The sequence below is a fragment of the Cornus florida genome, unplaced genomic scaffold (assembly GCF_030987335.1).
Source record: "Cornus florida cultivar Cherokee Brave unplaced genomic scaffold, ASM3098733v1 CherokeeBrave_3.0.0_Hap2_Chr06, whole genome shotgun sequence".
NCBI lineage: Eukaryota > Viridiplantae > Streptophyta > Magnoliopsida > Cornales > Cornaceae > Cornus > Cornus florida.
Genome location: NW_026775576.1, coordinates 61,448,591 through 61,466,831, shown reverse-complemented (window position 1 = coordinate 61,466,831; position 18,241 = coordinate 61,448,591). Strand labels below are relative to the sequence as shown.

The following is an 18,241-nucleotide window of genomic DNA, read 5'->3' as shown; positions in this document are numbered from 1 at the left end:
AGAAATTGGCAATTCGGATGTTAATGTCAGAAGCCAAAAGAAGTGAGGGGTCTATTTAAATTCCATGCCTTTTTTTTTTTGTGTAATCAAATGCAAAGAATTTAGGGGGCAATGTTTACACCCTTATTTTCACTCAATGGAAAATACACACGTGGAAGGAATTCTTTGTCAAGCCAGGTTCTAACATGTGGAAGAATTTGGGTCAAGCCGGTTTTTGTGATGGGTGAGAGTTTCGCTCAAGGAAGGGTCTCAGTAAAATCTAGTTAGAAGTGGTTTGGATATATTAAACTACTTTAATTTTATGAAGGCCTATGAAATAGGGTTTGACTCAAAGAAGCCCATAAAGAAGGTTGGCAGTTGAATTAAATTGAAGCTAAATTAAATTGAAGCCACGTAAGAAACGTTTGGTCAAAGGAACGTGTTTATTAAACGTGAAGAGATTGGGGTTCTTAAAAATATGGAGGTCGGTTTTTCTTCAAATTGCATGTTTGGGGCCACTACTACCACCATCCGGGAAATAGGAGTGGTGGCCATTTGCTCAGACAGAGGAAGTCATGCAAATCAAAGTACGATCACACGATTGTTGGCATGTTTGGAACGTTGGGGCTCTAGAAGGATTAAAGCACGATCACATGATGGCACAATTGCAGGGCAACTCCAGACACGATAATAACGTGGGAAAAGAACGTGGAAGTTCCAGGAAAATCACACGATTGTGTGTTTGGGACGTGGAGGTTCTAGCACGTTTGCATGTTTTGGGACGTGGAGGTTCTAGGAAAATCAAGAACGGTACGATTGCATGTTTTGGGACATTTGTCAGCTGTTGGTGGCATAAATGGAACTGCTATTGTTAACTGTTATATTTTCATTCTATAAATAGGACCTTATGTATAACGTAGAAGGGGCTCAACGCCAAAAACGCATTTCAATACAATCTTTACTTTATACTGCAATGCAATTTCATTTTGTTTAGTCTAAGTCCTACACTTTACTTTACATTAGATAATCTTACTTTCCAGTCAATTACTTTCTCAAGTAGTTCGTTTCTTCCTAATCAGTTAACTATCCCGAAGTCCTTTATCAAAGGCAAAAAGAACCCTGAAGTGTTCATTCCAGACCTCAACACAATCGCCTGGTCCCGCAGACTTTCCTCTGGAATATTGTTTGGATCTCTCTTTGGAAATACTGCAGTTCCTGGCACGCCCATCCGGTTCCATCGGAACTGGCGCAAGCTTTTTTCAGGCCAAACACCAGTAGATCATTTTTAGAGAACACTGCAAAGATGGACGTTGCATAGAGATGAAAACAAGAGAGAGTGAGTTCTGAGTTCTTCAACATTGTTTGATGTCAACTTCACCGCCTCTATAGAGATTCTGGTTAACCTACTATCTTTTCCACTCTCGAATATTTTTTCCACACTTAAATGGCGATCAAAACTGTCTAATAGCATGAACCGCTGTTTAGGTTGGTTTTAAGGCTTTTGGGTTTTGGGGGCATTTAGGTGATTTAAAACCAATTTTTAGGAGTCTAATCAAAGTACAGTGGTGGAAAGCTGGTCTCATATTAGTTGTTCATTTTCAAAACTTTGACTCACTATTATTTTTTTATCATTATCATTGAAGTATTTCTTTTATGTACTATCTTTGTACCTTATTTGACTTCCACTGTAAAAACTTTGGCTCACAATTTATTTTTCGCCACCCAAACTCGCAACGCCCTCATTGCGGTTGGGCCACCCTGCCTACCCGGGTGGACTCATCCGGACGCCTTCCGGGCCGGACGCTTGGCGTGACACCGGATCAAGGATTGGGTTTGGCTCTGATACCAACTGTAACGGGTGGGCGCTTGCCCATTTACCCAAAAGTTCGAACTGTTAGGTAAGGCTGCATACCCACCCATTTATACCCAATCTCTTTCCCATCCGATTTCGATGCGGGACAAAATGACCCAACGGTTGGTGATCAATCTCAGACGTCTGATCTCACAGATGGGCCCACCTCCTGTATTCACAAAAACTAACTTCCAAAACGACCGAATTTCAGTGGCTGACACTGAAAAAACCCTACCTCAAAATGACCTCTCTTCTCCTTCAACTTCCCTCTGTTCTCTCTCTCTCCCCTTCGGCTTTCTCTCTCCGAAATACCCATTTCCCTTCCTCTCAAACCTCTCTCAAACCCTCTTGCTACGATAAACCCTTCAAATTCAAATCTCTCACCATCTCATTTGCCCTCACAGAATCAGATTCTCCCAAATCCCTAGACCCAGAAACAGACCCTCAATCGCTACTCAAACAACTAGCGGTAAGCAAAAATTATTTTAGTTTTTACTTCTAAATGCAACAATTTTACAAAGATTTTGATTTGGGTTTCTATTTTTGGTGGTGATTTTCATTCCCTTTTTGTTTTTTTTCCCTGCAGGACAGTTTTGTTCTTCCACCAGACTATCTTTCTCAACTCCCTAGCGATCTTCGCCTAGACGTAAGTGAGGTTTAAATTTTTTACAATCCATTTTCTGATACAATTAGTTTAAATATATTCTTGGTGTCTTGGTTATATACTGAGAGAGTTATTGCCATTTGTTTTGAAATGCTGAAGCTGAATGACGCAGCTTTTGATCTTTCCAATGGACCAGTTATTGATGAGGTAGGTGATTTTTGATCAATTCTGTTTCAATTATGTGTTTAATGGATGGATAGCAACATGTATGTTCACACACCTACATGTGGGTGAACTTTTGAACAATAGTGTTTTTTGGGAACCTTTTACATGGATTTGTTTTAAAAAGTTTTGTTAATGCTTTTCTGAGATTTTCCTTTGCGGGTTTAGTGTTTTATGCTTCGTTCGGTTGGGAAAACAAAAAATTTGATGGAAGGGAAAGAAGAATGGATGGATGAGACATCCCTAGAGAAGAGGTTGTGCCATTCCCTTTTTTTGTTCGGTTGGATGGAAGAGGAGGGAATAAACTCATAATTTACTGTATTAGTTAGGAGAGAAGGGAAGAGAGCATTTTAATTTAGGGTAGTTGTAATGTAGAAGTAATTTACTTTGTTTGTATAATTTAGGATAATAGTAATTTAAAACTTTTATAATAGCCCTACTTGTTTTCCCCCCTTTCTTCTGCCCATATTTCGAGGGATGAAAATTTGTAAAGGAGGAGGAATGACTCATCCCTCCTATTATCCTTTCTCTCGTTGTCTCCTCTCTACGGAACAAAGGAAGTTTGTTCCTTTCTTCCTATCTTCCCTCCACTCCTCTTCCTTCCTTCCTACCAAACAAAGCATTAATGAGCAGCAGTGTTATATACTGGGAAAAAAAATTGTCACTGCACATGGATTAAAAATTCTTCAATTGAAATTTTGAAAATTTATTATCCATTTATGTTTAAAAGTATTTCTAGCATGCGTACTGAATCATGTTTTATGAACACTAGACTGTTGTTGCTTCATAAATACCTTTCTCTTGACATACATTGTAATAATGTAGAGTGATGTTCATACATTGTAATTTATCTTATATCTTTCTTGGTCCAACTGAACAAGTTTTGCTCATGATTCTTCCCGATTTTGCAATTCTTTGGCAAGTTCCATGGTTGACCCAGTCATAGTCCTGTTTCTGTCAGTTTAGTTCCTTCAACATTTTTAAATTTCTTATATCAAATTACTGGATGCAATGATACATATGAAGTTTAGCAAGATGCCAAGAATGCCAAATGGAACAGGGGGACCAAAATTGAAACACTAATATCAAACAAGGGCCACTAGAAAAGTTGAAGCTTGAAGGAACTAAAAAAAGAAGATTTGGTATTAACAAATCCTCAGACTTAGTACGATTTTGGGCATCTCTATTTTGTAGGCGCAGTAGCAACACTTGTTTCTCTTATATGCTACCATCACACATTTCCTATGAGATCAGCTGCTTATATCCAAGAGACTTGTAATATCAATTACTTTTGAATAAAAGAATCAGTTCACGTGGAAATCATTTAACCAAAAAAATGGATTATAGTTGTAGCTTAACCTTTAATTCCCACCCATATAGCTTGTAACTTCATATTCCACTTCTTTTCCAAAAACTCCACTCTCAGCCCTTTTCCAAATTAATTCAAATGAGGTTAATTACCTCAGCATCATCATCCCAGATACATATAACAGTAAATTGTGATGCTTAAACAGTGTTGTGTTTGGGCATGTTCATTTGGTTTTTGGTACAACTGGGATCATTTCTAGTGGTGAACAATCATATCTTATATTAGTCAGCCCTCCACATTGAAGTTCATCATCCCAATTTGTATTCTTGCCCTTGCTATATCAGTATCTGAATGTAATATAATATGAACCTCCTGACAGAAATCCATTCCATTAGGCACAGACGCACAACATTCAAATAAAATTCAATAGTCACATTTTCAGTTCGCTCAAAGTTTATGATCATAAACAAAAATAAAATAAATATAATATTTGACTTATTTTCAGTAGAAAGGAAGTAAAATCATGAAATGTTCAGACACAAGAAAACACTGCATATATGAATTGCACTATAGAGGAAGACAACCTGAACAGATAAACAAGAAATGCCACCTTTCTGGAAGCTCGTTTCAAGCAGCAAGTAGTAAATGAAGCTGACGTCACCCACTAAAGTGTTTGCATGTTTCAGGCTATTCATGAAAATTATACTTGAAGCAGGGATGTAGAACTCCAAATAGATTAAGCTTTTACTTTTTTGGTAAGTAAGATAAGAATATAGATTAAGTTTTTAAAAGTGAAGTAATTCGAAATTTGATCCACTTATTTAGTTATGTTCTCCCATGAATACTGAGTAATTGACAGAGACTTGCTATGGGTATGGCATTCCCCAAGCAATCATTTCAGATCTCTTGTTTATGAGTTTGAATGTTTGTCTTTGCTGACTGGAAGGTTCATTACTGGGCCAGCTCAAGTGGTATCACTTCCTTCTCCCACATGGGAGATTGACGGTTCAATGTACCCATAGAGGCAATAGTGGGTGGGTAGTGAATGCTTTCCTACCCAAAAAAATAAAAAAGACTGCACGTTTCATTGATTAAATCCAGTAGTTGGAAACTAATACATAAGAAATTTTCATTTTCAGTGTGGTCAAGAACTGGGAGAGACACTGCTAAATATAGCTCGCGCATGGGAACAAGCTGACACATCAACTTCCACCAATTTGGTGAGCAGGCTCCCGTTGTTAGTAGGCACTTTGACAGACAATGCAAAAGCAGGCAAGACTGACGGAAATTTATAATTTTTGGTTTACTTGATTATAAATCGAGTTCTTCTTTTGAATCCAATTGTTATTGTTGTTGCTGCTGATTTAGCATTTGGCAAGCGTTTGGTATCTTCTGGAAGGAGATTCCAGTCCATGGGACAGTATGGTCAAGGTGAACTACAAAGGGTATTTTACGGAATCTTTTTATATTTTATTTGGCATTGTATGAACATAAAGGCTGTTAAGATAATTATTTTCGAACCAATTTTCTACTTACGGAATTTGATTTGCTAAGGTCGCATGCAATCCTGTTTTTGCAATACTACCATGCCATTAACTTCCTCTTAATTGCTTACCTACAAATTTTGGTCTCAGCTGGCACACAAACTTGATTTTGCTTGAAGATTCATAATACATATACTTTTATTAATTATGCCACGACTCAGATTAGGTGGTCAAACTACCATTTATGCAATCCAGAAATTTAATTATGAAAATATAAAAAAGAAATAAAGGAAATCCTGAAATACAGTAGTAGTGTAGGAAAACTATCAAACTGTTTCCATTGCTACATGTGATTACTGAGGATGGTTCATTTGTATTAGACCAGCTTGTAAAATTTTGCAATTTTCAAATTGTAAATTCAAACTGAAAAGTGACGAGTTAACAAGTTACCATCTTGTTATATGTAAAAGATTTCTACCTAGTGATGCCTATCAGAATCGTACATACTTGTACCCAAAGGGTGATAAAAGAAGAATGCTGAGATCATGCAAGCCAAATTCCAGTCATCCTTGCCAGTTATCCAGTCTTGCCAAGGCCATTTAACTAGTGTTTCTGGTTTGTGCCATTCATTCAATTGAATAAAAGATTATCCTATTCTACATTAGTTGCTGCTAGTCATCTAATATCTCTATTCAATCCTTTTCCTTACAACTGCATTCCCTTTCTTTGAAGAGCAAAATGGATGTCCTCTTCTTTTTGGACACTTATGTAAGAAGAAAGGGAGACAGTTTTTTGTGCATTCAATTGGATCATGTCTCCGTATATTTGTTATATTTTGTTATTTAATTGAGTGGTTAATTTTTCAGCATATTGGAGCAAAGCTACCATTGAATGTGTCCATTAAATTATTGTTGGATAATTTTGAACCATTACAGATTGCCAAAGCAATGACTATGACTGGAAAGCTTTTGACATCGAGTCAGGCATCTTCAGCAACCAATGAAGAACCCAAACAAGAAGAAAGGATGCTGAAGGTACATTATGATTTTAAAATTGCTATTAAACTTTGAGCACTACATAGAAAATTCTGAATGGTAAAGTTTGTTTCAAATTGCAGTTTGGAGATCTTCAGGTTGAACTAACACCGGAAAAGGCTTATATTGGGGCTGCAATTGCTTTCATTTTTGGGTAATCATCCCATGCAAGCTTTGAATTCTCTTTTTCTACTTCTCTGTAGAAATTTTCTAGCAGAAGCATTTGTTAATTCTCTTCAGAACTTGAATTGCAGGATTCTTTCATGGCAATTTAGTCAAGGCATCCAAAGCTCACCAGAAAGCTCATTGCAGTATGCAAATGACAATGCTTTGCTCCTTGCCAAGGTGTTCGAACGACATGTTTTGAATGAAATTCTGTTCAAATCTCATCTTCTTAATTCTTCTTCTTCAATTCACTACACTTATACTCAAAAAATGTCAAATGCAGTCATTGCGGGGAGCTCTACTTGCAATGTGCTACTCATCAACGGTCTTGTGCGCTTTATCTACTGTGGGACTTATTTTACTTGGAGGACAACTGAAGTCAAAAGAAAATTGAGATCCTAGGTGCTGTCCTATCCTCATTTTTGCTTGTATATCCTGTCGTATTAAACATTATAATGTAAGAGTTACAATGTCGGGACAGAAGGAAGAATTGGAACACTGTATTGGCCTGACAATCTTACAAGAGAGTTGTTTTTATTTTTAATATATATATATATATACTTACAAGAGAGTTGTTTTTATTTTTAATATTTATTTTTTTTTTAAAAAAAAAATAGAACTTTATCATTTAGCTCCATGCCTTTGGCATTCTGTAGAAAACTAGACCAGATTAACAATTCATTTGAGTGCAAGAAATTATAGCCTTTTTTACATTTCCTAAAATTTTTGTATTAAAGAAAGATATCACTGCTGACTGCAATTTTTGTATTACGATATATTGTGCTCCATCCTTAAATTGCATTTATAATGTTTACATACATATGCCATGGTATAATTATATATACTCATGTAGCTTAAAATTTTAACTGCTATCATGTTTATACATTTGATTGAAGAGAACCTTTATACCATAATTAGAAAACTACATTACAACGTATTGCATGCTTTTCTTTCTTTTACTAGTCTTTCAGAAAACCAATACTCTGCTGCTTTCTTTGAAGAAAAAAAGAATACTATCCTATTGGTTTGATGGTCATTAGAATTAAAAAGCAGAACTATAGAATCTGTTTCTCTTTTTTCCTTTTTTCTTAATAATACTGTTGGAAAAGTATGAAACAGTTCTGTTGGAGGAGAGGAGAGATTTATAGGAATTTGTTTTATTTATGGGTTGATATGGTAAGCCCCTGGTGGTTGAACCACGTAATATTATTCTTCTGATGTTCTTTCTTTTATTCTCTATTCTGTCTTGTATTATTCTTCAAGTTCAGTTCTTTCTCTTTCTTAATAGGACCAAATCTAGCTTTCTTATTGCTTCGTCGTCAAAGTGTTTCTATTAATAAATCTCATAATTCTTCTAAGGAGACAAAAAAAAAGAAGCTGAATGTAGCTATTGAAAGTATAAACAAAAACAAATAGGGTCAACATTGTTGGCAATGAGCTTGCATTTATAAAGGATAGGTTATATAATGAGAAGTTTTATCTTTACTTTCCCATTCTTTCAACAACAAAATTAATATTTCTTATGAACTTTAATTGCAATCTACTAGAGAGTGAATGTACATGTATATTAAATAGTGTGTAATGTGACAAATGTCCTTTTTTTTTTTTTTTTTGGGGGGGGGGGGGGGGGGGGGGTGTGGGGGGCTTAAGTAGTTGAACACTTTCTTGATTGTCATTAAACTCTTCCTCTAGATTCTTTACCCATTATGTCGTTCCAAGTACTTGAAGTAGCCAACAGTACATAAGCCATGATTCTTTATTGAGTGATAAGTAGTTTTCTTTGAATAGAACCAAATTTACAAGCTGTTTTTATTTTTATTATTTTTATTATTATTTATCAAGTAGTTGCAGATTAATTGTTTGATCTTTAATAGGGTCAATCAAACTTGAAGTGACTCATTTGACAATGCCCTACAATAAATGACAATAAATTTGTAAATTTTCACCCTCTGCCCTTGATTTCACTGCATGCCGTCTGACTTGTCCATAAAAACTTCTGCCTTACTCTTCCATATTTATTGTAGTGTTCTTTCTGAATGCTTCAACCATGACATTTAATGAAAGAAACACTGCCTTTTTCACAGCCTTCACTTTAATGGTTGGCTGGATTCTTACTTACAGAGAGTATCAAATAGCAACACAAATCTGGAGAGGATCCTCCTATTCACCTAATTTGCCAAGAAGATGCTGCTTCGATCGGCCGACCTCATCCATATGAGACTCGTGACGATAATGGTGATTTTTCTTCCACGATGTGGAATTATAGTGTCTAAAAGTAAAAAACCAGCAAAGTAGTCATTTAGAAACTCCCTGCCTGGTTCAGTTTTATGTAATCTAATAACTGAAAAACAAAAAACTGTACAAATATATGTTTGGTTGATAGTTTCTAAGAACTGTTTTTTGAAAACAATTTTCTGTTTTCTGACTTTTTAAGAACTGTTTTATCATTTTTTTTTTTTTTCTTTTTCTTTTCCCTCATTCAAAAAGAAGGGGAAAAAAATACACACACATATACCCTAGATATATTCAACATTTAAGAGAGAACATAGAGGGGAATAGGGCTACAAATGAATTTATTTAAGTTTAGGTAGTAGAACCTTTCAAAAAAAAAAAAAAGTTTAGGTAGTAGCATGGTTTGATTTTATGACGAGTTCGGAAAGTTGAACTTAAGTTGTTCATAGGCATGCCATGCTCTGACTTCAGCTCATCATTATCATCCTTGACTTTAGTTCATGAGCACGCAAATATACTATTTCCATTTAGTATTTTCTTCTCCACGTAGTTTCAAACCAATAAAAATAGTTTTTGTGGTAATTACCTGTTTAAAATGTTGCTATTTTCATGCCTCTTTGGTGCTTTTTTCTTATTTATAAATAACGCTTCCTGAAATGCCAAGCATACCCAAAAAGGGAAGAATGTGAAAGTAGCCCCAAAGAATAGGAAATAGCCCTAATTATTTACTTCAAAATTTAAAGAAAGAATTTAAGAATACAAATTTTTACATGAATAAATGGACGGAAAATGCTTTTATAGTCTGACTAAGCAAGTCCGATTACATTCATAAGACTCATTCGCTCTTGTTCGTGATATTGTTGAGCGAGTCTATAACAAAAACATTTTTAGTAAGCTCACACTTTATAGTCCTTGGATTGAGAGGCTAGCCGTATAGGCTCTCCATCCAATGATTATGAGGCATGAGCTCGTGCACGTACACATTCGTTATAGCATTTTCCTTAACTATTATGGATGATGGTTTGAACAAGATCATGGACATTTTGGATTGTTTCCAGGGCCACCATAGTAGAAATGTGTGCCCCATCCACTGTTGTAGGAGCTCTTGATGCTGTAACAATTGGTGTTCTCAGCTAGGGTTGATATGTCTTGGGCTGAGCTGAGGCTATTATCTGAGTCCACAACCTCTATGTTCCTGAAATAGCTTGCTTTTCCAAAACCATCTTCTGCAAAGCGGCCTGACCCCATTCGGGTGGCGGTGTGTTTGCCATTCGGCTGCGAGTTCACCACCTCGCCACCCCACTCCACCATGGTGGCATGCTCCGCCAAGTGCGTGAAAAGCTCGGCCGGCCAATAACCTACCAGCATGTTTTCGCCGAAGCCCATCCACCAGTTTCCTAACTTCGGATCCTAAATATGGAGAAAAACATTAGAATCCGCTAACGATCTTTTTTATTTTACAATACCCGTTAAAATTATGCAAGTATCAAGAAAAATGATTAACTTAGTGAAAATTTTAATAGAATGGGGAGTCAAACCGCTCCTATCCACTGGATGGTGAAAGCGATATTTTGTTTGGGTCCCACTTTCACCATCTAGTGGATGAGTAGTTGTTCAGGTCTGCATTTGGTTATAACTTATACTATGCATGTCAGTGCTCAAGTATTAAAGAAGAAAAACTAATATGAACCTTCCAAATGAGAATGGAGACGTCGAATTGATTGCCGGAAAATGACGATATCGGAGAAATAGCAGCTCCGATGGCTATTCTACTATTGGTTTGCACAAATCCTGAACATAAAAGGTTGTAGCATCCAGTCGCCTGATATGAATCCGACTGTAGTATATAAAATGAAACATTTAAGTATTATACTTATATTGTTACACATTGATCATGGTTAAGTTATACGAAAAAAAAAAAAAAAATAAGGTGCATATGTAAATCATGTTGGAAGCCAAAAGGTATAATGGTAAAGTTTCACCTATTTTCACTCACCAATAAAAATGGTTAAATTCACCATTTAAATTTTTGAATTTCAAAATGTTGAATTAAATGGTGAAATTTTAAAATAAAGTGATGAAATTGTAAGCACAAATCATGAAAAAGTTACTAGAGAGGATTTTTTATTCGTGTGTCATTTTTTATTCGTTTGTGTGTGTGTGTGTGTGTGAAAAAGTTACTAGAGAGGATTTTTTATTCGTTTGTGTGCGCGCGCGCATAATTTAATAAAAAGATTAAGGAATGATGAAACAATGAACTAAAGAAGAGAGATCTGACCGTCCAGTAAGTGAATAATCTTGGCCTGCTGTCACCATAAAGCTCCGGACTAACCTGACTAGTACAAGGATAAGAACTTCAGAAATCTAATTTCAAATTAAAATGTTTAAAGGAAATTCATTTATAGCCTCTGTAAAAATAAAAAATAAAAAAATATATAATCTTATATTCATTATTTATTTTTTACACAACACGAGTACATTTTTTTTAATTTGGCAAGGAGATTAGGAGAGAAGAGGGAGAGGATAGGCTGAGTCAAATCTCGGCTCACACACGATTTGGGAAATTATTTTTACTCATTGGACTAATTAACTCACCCCATTTTATCTAGGAGTAGGTATTCGGTGTGCCCGGTGCACTGTACACAGGGCTAATCAGAGCCGTGCATACACAACACGCGCCGACTAAAGAAACAACTCTGATTAGCCTAATAGACAATACACCGAGTACACTGAATATCTATTCTGAACACAACAATTTTAAGGTTGATTATCCTTGACGTTAACGTGTTACCAAACTTACCCAAAAACAAATATATATATATCATGCACTAATTAATTAATGCATGTTCCAAGACATGCACTAAATGCTTGTAAGGAACATGAATTTAGTGCATGTCTCCCATTGAAGTTTCAAAACTTACCCTCTACATGTTATTTTGGAAATGTTTTCAAATTTTAACGATAGTATGCAAAGATATACATACATACATACATATATATATAACATTTATTTCAGTACATAATTAAAAGGAATAATTTACATTTATTTTGGAATGGGTGAGCAAATAAAATGAGTTCATGGATTCACTTGTTTATATATATTCCATTTCATTCAATCTTAATTAGCTAGACATTTTCTCTCTTTCTGTTAGAGTAATGCCCAATTAATCCCTTCCTATATAGGAGATGTTGTACACTCATCTCGTGTCGGTACATCGTAATGTAATAGTTACATCATGAAATGCAACACTAAGATAACAATGTAACATAATTGTTGCATAGGCGATGTAAAATTATTACATTAATAATGTAATGGCACAAGATATATATAGGATGAAAATGTAAAAGAGAGGATCCATGTTCAATTTTAAAAGGGAGAGTCGAACAAAGCTCCCCTTGAATGTACTTAAGTGGGGCATAATCATATTTCACTTAAATCCATTTAAAGAAGAGCCTTGTATGACTCCTCCTTTCAACTATATATCTTTGATCAGAGAATCATTTTCTTTTATCTTACTGAAATAAAAAAAATTGGTAGAAAAATAACACTTGTCACTCAATACCAAAGACAATAGACTTTTTAATGTCTCATCTCAATGTTACAATTCAAGTTTTTATAAATCAACATATTCACACTTTTAATTTATCTCATCCATTTTGTTCAAATAGAGACTTACATAATGAATTCGGCGATGAATTATAGATTACTCAAAAAATATATATATTAAAATTAAAATTGGACATTGTCCAAATTGAGTGAGTAGATACAGCACAAAATAAATTAACATAAAACTTTTGAAGGGCATTTTTGTCTTTTCAAAAAAAATTAACCCTGGAATCGGAAATAGTATATTGAATGCTAATTAAAAATATTAATGTAAGAGGTGCTGGATAGTGTGTGTGTGTGTGTGTGTGTGAAAGAAATGGAAGAAGTAGTACCTGCCAGCCAGCTTCTATGCTGTTGAGATCTGAGCCGTCGAATGATCCCGAAAGAACCCAAATCTGGGAGAGACTAAACTCGTTGACCACTTCCACTGATGGGTCCCACACATTTATGGTCGCCCTTGCCCCATACACCTCTGACGATGCTTTGGTGTATGCGATTGCATGCTATGAATGTGCACATGCATACATGCAAATATCATTATCATCATCATTTAAATTGTTTAACTAATAAACTTTTAATAAAAGAAGACAGAGGGACAATATCATAATAAGTTAATAACCCACACATTAATGTGTACTATGAATCAGAGCTCTATTTGGATTGTATTGTGAACTTAGTATTTATTACTGTAATTAAAGTATCTGTAAGTGATGAATATAATGTTGGTAAAAAAAATAAAATATTGAATGAGAAAAAATAAAAAATAAAAAAAATACAAGTAAGGAGTAAATACAGTAGGACCACTTTGAAAGAAACTAATAGCTAGAATATTGGTTTGCAATTCATTTAAAACAAATTCATTGTTTTTATAAAATGTATTTATGGAGAATAGATATATACTTCATGAAACCACACTTCTGCACCAGAAAAAATATTTCCTACTCCACTTGTTATTTTTGGAAAATTTAAATAAGTTTAGCCCGGTGCCCAAGACTTATTGCAGAGTTCGGGGAGGGTTTAAAATATAATTAATAAATACGTAAATAATCATATTTTGTCCATGATAAACATTTTTTTTCTCTTTTTTTTTTACCTTGCTGCACAAAGATTCAATTTTGTATGCATTATGACTTGAACCCTTGACTTTTTACTTTAGAAATTTTGGTAACCGTAGTAAACATTTAAATTGAAATGAATAATTATTTTAAACTGAGGGAGTTTGTTAACATTTAGGGATAAATTATTGGGTACTCTTGAAAATTATCACGTATTAGATGTTCCTTTTAGGGGTAAAATTTTTTAAGGTAACATATAATTATTGCATTATTCTCTTTAAAAATTACTAAATTATCCTTTTAAATTTGAATATATATATATATTTAAGTTTAAAATTTTTAACCTCATGGGTATTTTATGGACAAATGTGAGATGCATTGGTTGAACTTTTCAAGTGCACAAATGTTTTGAAATAACTCAAAATAGAACGATGGACAACTTTTTAGATTTCTATTTTGGTTGTTCTAAATTAATTGTCCACTTTTTAAATTCAAACATTCTATTTCACATCTTGTATTAAAATACTCTTAAACTTATAAAAAATTACAAACTTTGATTATATAAATATTTAAACTTAAAAGGAAAAGTTAGTAATTCTTAAAAAAGACAATGCAATAAGTATATATCCCTTTAAAAAGTTACTCTCCAAGTGCAATATCTAGGGGTGGCAAAATTTGACATAACTCGCCAATACGACTCGAACACGACACGAATTAAGTGGGTTTAAGTTGACCTTAAACGAGTTCGGGTCGTAAACGGGTCGACACGACTAACCCGTTTAGTTAATCGTGTTGTATTTGGGTTAAGGGGTTTAACCCGTATAACCCGTTTATATATACACGTTTAACCATACATCTCATAAGCAAATTTCTTTTTAAGTTCCAAAATTACTATCTAAACAAGTATCTTATAATTTACTCCTTTATAAATTAGAGACTATCTAGTAATTTGGTTGAATTGAAATTTATATTTTAATAAATAAATCGGATTAATGTTAATAGTTCTTGACCCGATTATTAAACGAATCGTATTCGTATTGAACTATATATATATTTAGTAAAATATTCTTAGTCGACATAACACGATTAAAATATACAAACACAAATTACCAACCCTAACAATATCTAAAATAAGATAGATAAAGTATTTATTTACCAGAGACTCCAAATACTAGAAAGTCGGTATTCCCGATATATCTAATATGTGATAGATAAAGTATTTAATTTACCAAAGTACTACATAATTTCTAAGTGGCCCTTCAATGTCATGATTGTCATACATAGGTGGGGGAATGATAGCGTACCTCGTGTCCATTGCCACTCACTACATCCGGCGCATCAACGCGTCTATGAAGGGTTGGTGATCTGCTCTGTTTCTTCCCAAAGTCATACAAAGACTTGGCTCTCAACACATCATGCTCTGTGGTGCGCCGTATAGGAACAGTGCCCTTGGGACACCTTTGTCCTTTTTGATGCCACATTTGCCATGCACTGTCTCTAATGACTCCATCACTCCCACTACTACTATTCTTCTTCTTGTAATCTCTCTCTACACTTTCTTTCATCATTCTCATCTTGGGCTTTTCTGGTGGAACTCTCTGTTAACATTAATTTCAACACAATTCAACCCATCATTCTAATTTTTAGAGAGAGAGAGTGAGAGAAAAAAAAAAAAAAAAGGGATAGAGAGAGAGAGAGAGAGATTGGCTTGGTTTTATCTATTAGTAATTGTAGAAGAAAGAGGTGTTTGTTTTGGTTGTTGAAAACTCTGAAGGTTTTCTTGTTACATTTCCTCGTTACAAACAACAAAATACACATATATACACAACACATATATACACACACACAAATATATATATATATATAGAGAGAGAGAGAGAGAGAGGGGTGAACCATTTAATCCTTTGATTTTGTGGAACTATTTAATCCTTGCATTTGCCTCACTAAAAGGAAAGGTCAACCATCTTTTACACACAACCAAACACAGATACAAAAACACACACATGATATGAATGTATTTGTCTGTGTATATATTTATATATAGAGAGTGAGAGATCTATTATAGAAGCTCTAGCTAGCTAGATTGAGAAGCTTAATTGGTAGTAACATTATTAGTACCCATGAACCTAAAGGCTTTTCTATTGCATTTGCTCACAAAAATAAATGGTATTAACCAATGTTTTACACACACAAATATAATATAATATATATAGAGAGAGAGAGCGAGAGAGAGGTGTTAGCTTTTTTTTGACTTTTGTACCTGGATCTTGTGATTCTTTAGAAGAGGATGATCTAAAGCTGGTTGCCTTCTTTTATGGACACAATCTATGATATCTCCATCTGGGCTCTGAGAACATCAATCAAAAACACCAAAACATTTACATATACATATATACATATATATATATACACACACATATATATAGAAAGAAACAAACCTCTATGGTTAAAAGAGCAGGCTTGTTGATCTTCTCCAGATGTCTCTGAATCCTTGCAAGTCTCAAGCTCCCAACTTTCCTATATCTTGTGTAATTTAAGCCCGAAACGACACTCAATCTTTGCGAGAAAACAATAACAACAAAGATTAAAAATATTGGTACAAGCCTTTCGAAAATCCCCATTTCATTCAGTGCCCAACAAAGACAAAGAAATTGAGAAAAAACTAGCCACAACACACCATTACTAGCAAAAACAAAGCGAAGGGCACAAAGCAAATCAGAGACACCTCTTAATAACCCCAAACACCCCAACAGTACTAAAAGGAAAGTAGGAAAATGACTTGTTATGGGGACTACTTAATTAATTCTCCCTCTCTCTCTCTAGATTTTCTCTCTCTAAATGCTGAAATGGGGAGGTGGGTTTGCAGGCTAATTAAGCTGAGCACACAACCCCAAACACATTCAGCGTCATCATCATCATTGCCAGCATAAGATTTTATGTCTAACAATGACTGATAAAAACTTTGTCTTGATAGACTTGCACCAGTGAAGAGAAAGAACAGCGGATATTCAAAGCACTTTAAAAACTATGACCTACCCATCTTTTATTAATTACAGCTCACTTCACTAACTTGAATATATATATACATATATGTACGTATATACGTATATGTGTATCTATCTCTGTCAATTCACAATCTTCGCCATTAATATTCCTTCAACCGCAAACTCTTTGCTTGTTTCTTGCTTTTCTTTTATTTTCTTTCCTTCACAGTCTCTCATCCGTTTCCTCTCTGTTACATATATTGCCTTACCTTTTTATTGAATCTCAAGTTGCAAGCAATAACTATGCCACCTAACATGAGTCAATGACACGTGGCGTACACAGACTCCAATTCCTTAACCCTACTTGCTTGCTGGTGGTACATTTCTTTACTTGTAATTTAGGTGTGTAACAAAACACCAACATAATATGTTACTGTTAGTACTATCCTTAAGATACATACATTGTTTTGTTTGTAAAATAATGAAGTATTCATCATTATGAAATGATATGCATCTGGTAATGAGTAATGAAATTAGTATTAGTTTACCATAAAAGGAAAAAGGAAAAGGAGAAAGAAAAATAAATAATACAATATGCAATTTTTTGTTTGTCTATGAAAAAATGTGCAAAATTAAAAGCGATTTTTAAAAATAAATATCTTGAGAAAATTGTATTTTGTTTGCATAATATCCATACACAACCTATATTAAAATAATTTTGATGATATACAATGTACATTATGGGTTAAGAAAGAAAATTTTAATTGAGCTGGTTGTATTAGTAACGTGGTATCACCAATTGATTAGATACTGACACATAATGATATATATAACCCACTAAAATAAAACACTTTTGCTTATGTGACGTAATACAATTGGTTAATGACTCAAATAACGAAGTATTAAAGGTAGAGGGAAGTTTTTTTCATCAAATGCATCCTATAGCTAGTCATGAAATGCATTAAGGTAGGACCGTGTTGGACTTCTAAAAGCATTTTTTTAATAAAAATATAATGTGAAAACCGAGTTTGCGAACAATATTAATGAATTTAGGTTTAGTAACTTTAAAAGATCATCCAGAAATTTTGCCCTTAATTTGATTTAGTTTGTGAATGACCAAATCATCTAGAGTTTTGAGACTAGTTTGGTTTAGTTTTCTAAGAATAGTTTTTCAATCTTCAATACTATACAAGAACTTATTTGATTGCAATTTTTTGAAAGCTCAATTAAAAAATAAATAAAATAAAATAAAATCTTTTGTAAGCTGCATAATTCAAAATAGTAAGTGGAATATTTTAAATAAAATAAAATCTTTTATTGTGGTTTAATTTGTCAATTGGCACAGTCAAGGACCACTAAACTTAGGGGTTTTAATTTGGAAAGGACCACTAAACTAATTAGTTGTATATGATTAGTTGAATATGAGAGGGACATGCTTTCAATATTCTCTAGACAGAATTAATGCTCTTCTTTAAAACAATATGGTCAATCAAAAGTGGCAATGGGCCTCACCCCATCCCCTCTCAATTGCAACAATGGGCTTCCCCACTTCTAACTATGACAATTGGCACAGTCATAGTTCTTTTGTTGCTGGGTGGATAGTGAAGTAATAGTTGTTGTTGGCCTCCTTTGTATTTCCACAATTTTTACTATTGATGGATTTACAAAGTTAATATGTACTATTCCCGTCTTAGATTTGGAAGTGAAGGAAATT

The 18,241-nt window shown here is 34.2% G+C and overlaps 2 protein-coding genes across 4 annotated transcripts; one reads left to right on the top strand and one right to left on the bottom strand.

The window, feature by feature from the left end:
• Window positions 1-2,037: 2,037 nt before the first annotated feature.
• On the top strand, window positions 2,038-9,059 carry LOC132311678 (uncharacterized). 3 transcript variants are annotated; one of them, XM_059809715.1, is made up of 10 exons: window positions 2,038-2,300; window positions 2,418-2,477; window positions 2,595-2,642; window positions 5,106-5,238; window positions 5,335-5,411; window positions 6,386-6,484; window positions 6,568-6,638; window positions 6,739-6,829; window positions 6,933-7,051; window positions 8,771-9,059. In XM_059809715.1, the coding sequence occupies exons 1-9, from the start codon at window positions 2,073-2,075 to the stop codon at window positions 7,041-7,043; spliced, it is 918 nt and encodes a 305-aa protein (XP_059665698.1). In that variant the 5' UTR covers window positions 2,038-2,072; the 3' UTR covers window positions 7,044-7,051; window positions 8,771-9,059. The 3 variants fall into 3 exon arrangements, with proteins under 3 accessions (XP_059665698.1, XP_059665697.1, XP_059665696.1); XM_059809714.1 differs by having other exon boundaries at window positions 8,734-9,059; XM_059809713.1 differs by lacking the exon at window positions 8,771-9,059 and having other exon boundaries at window positions 6,933-7,250.
• A 514-nt stretch (window positions 9,060-9,573) lies between these two features.
• Window positions 9,574-16,589, bottom strand: LOC132311677 (protein neprosin-like). Its single transcript, XM_059809712.1, has 7 exons — window positions 15,982-16,589; window positions 15,804-15,890; window positions 14,848-15,141; window positions 12,821-12,991; window positions 11,160-11,213; window positions 10,572-10,718; window positions 9,574-10,291 (listed from the first exon to the last, which is right to left on the bottom strand). Exons 1-7 carry the CDS (start codon window positions 16,162-16,164, stop codon window positions 9,914-9,916), a joined length of 1,314 nt encoding a protein of 437 aa, XP_059665695.1. The 5' UTR covers window positions 16,165-16,589; the 3' UTR covers window positions 9,574-9,913.
• Between the last annotated feature and the right edge of the window lie 1,652 nt (window positions 16,590-18,241).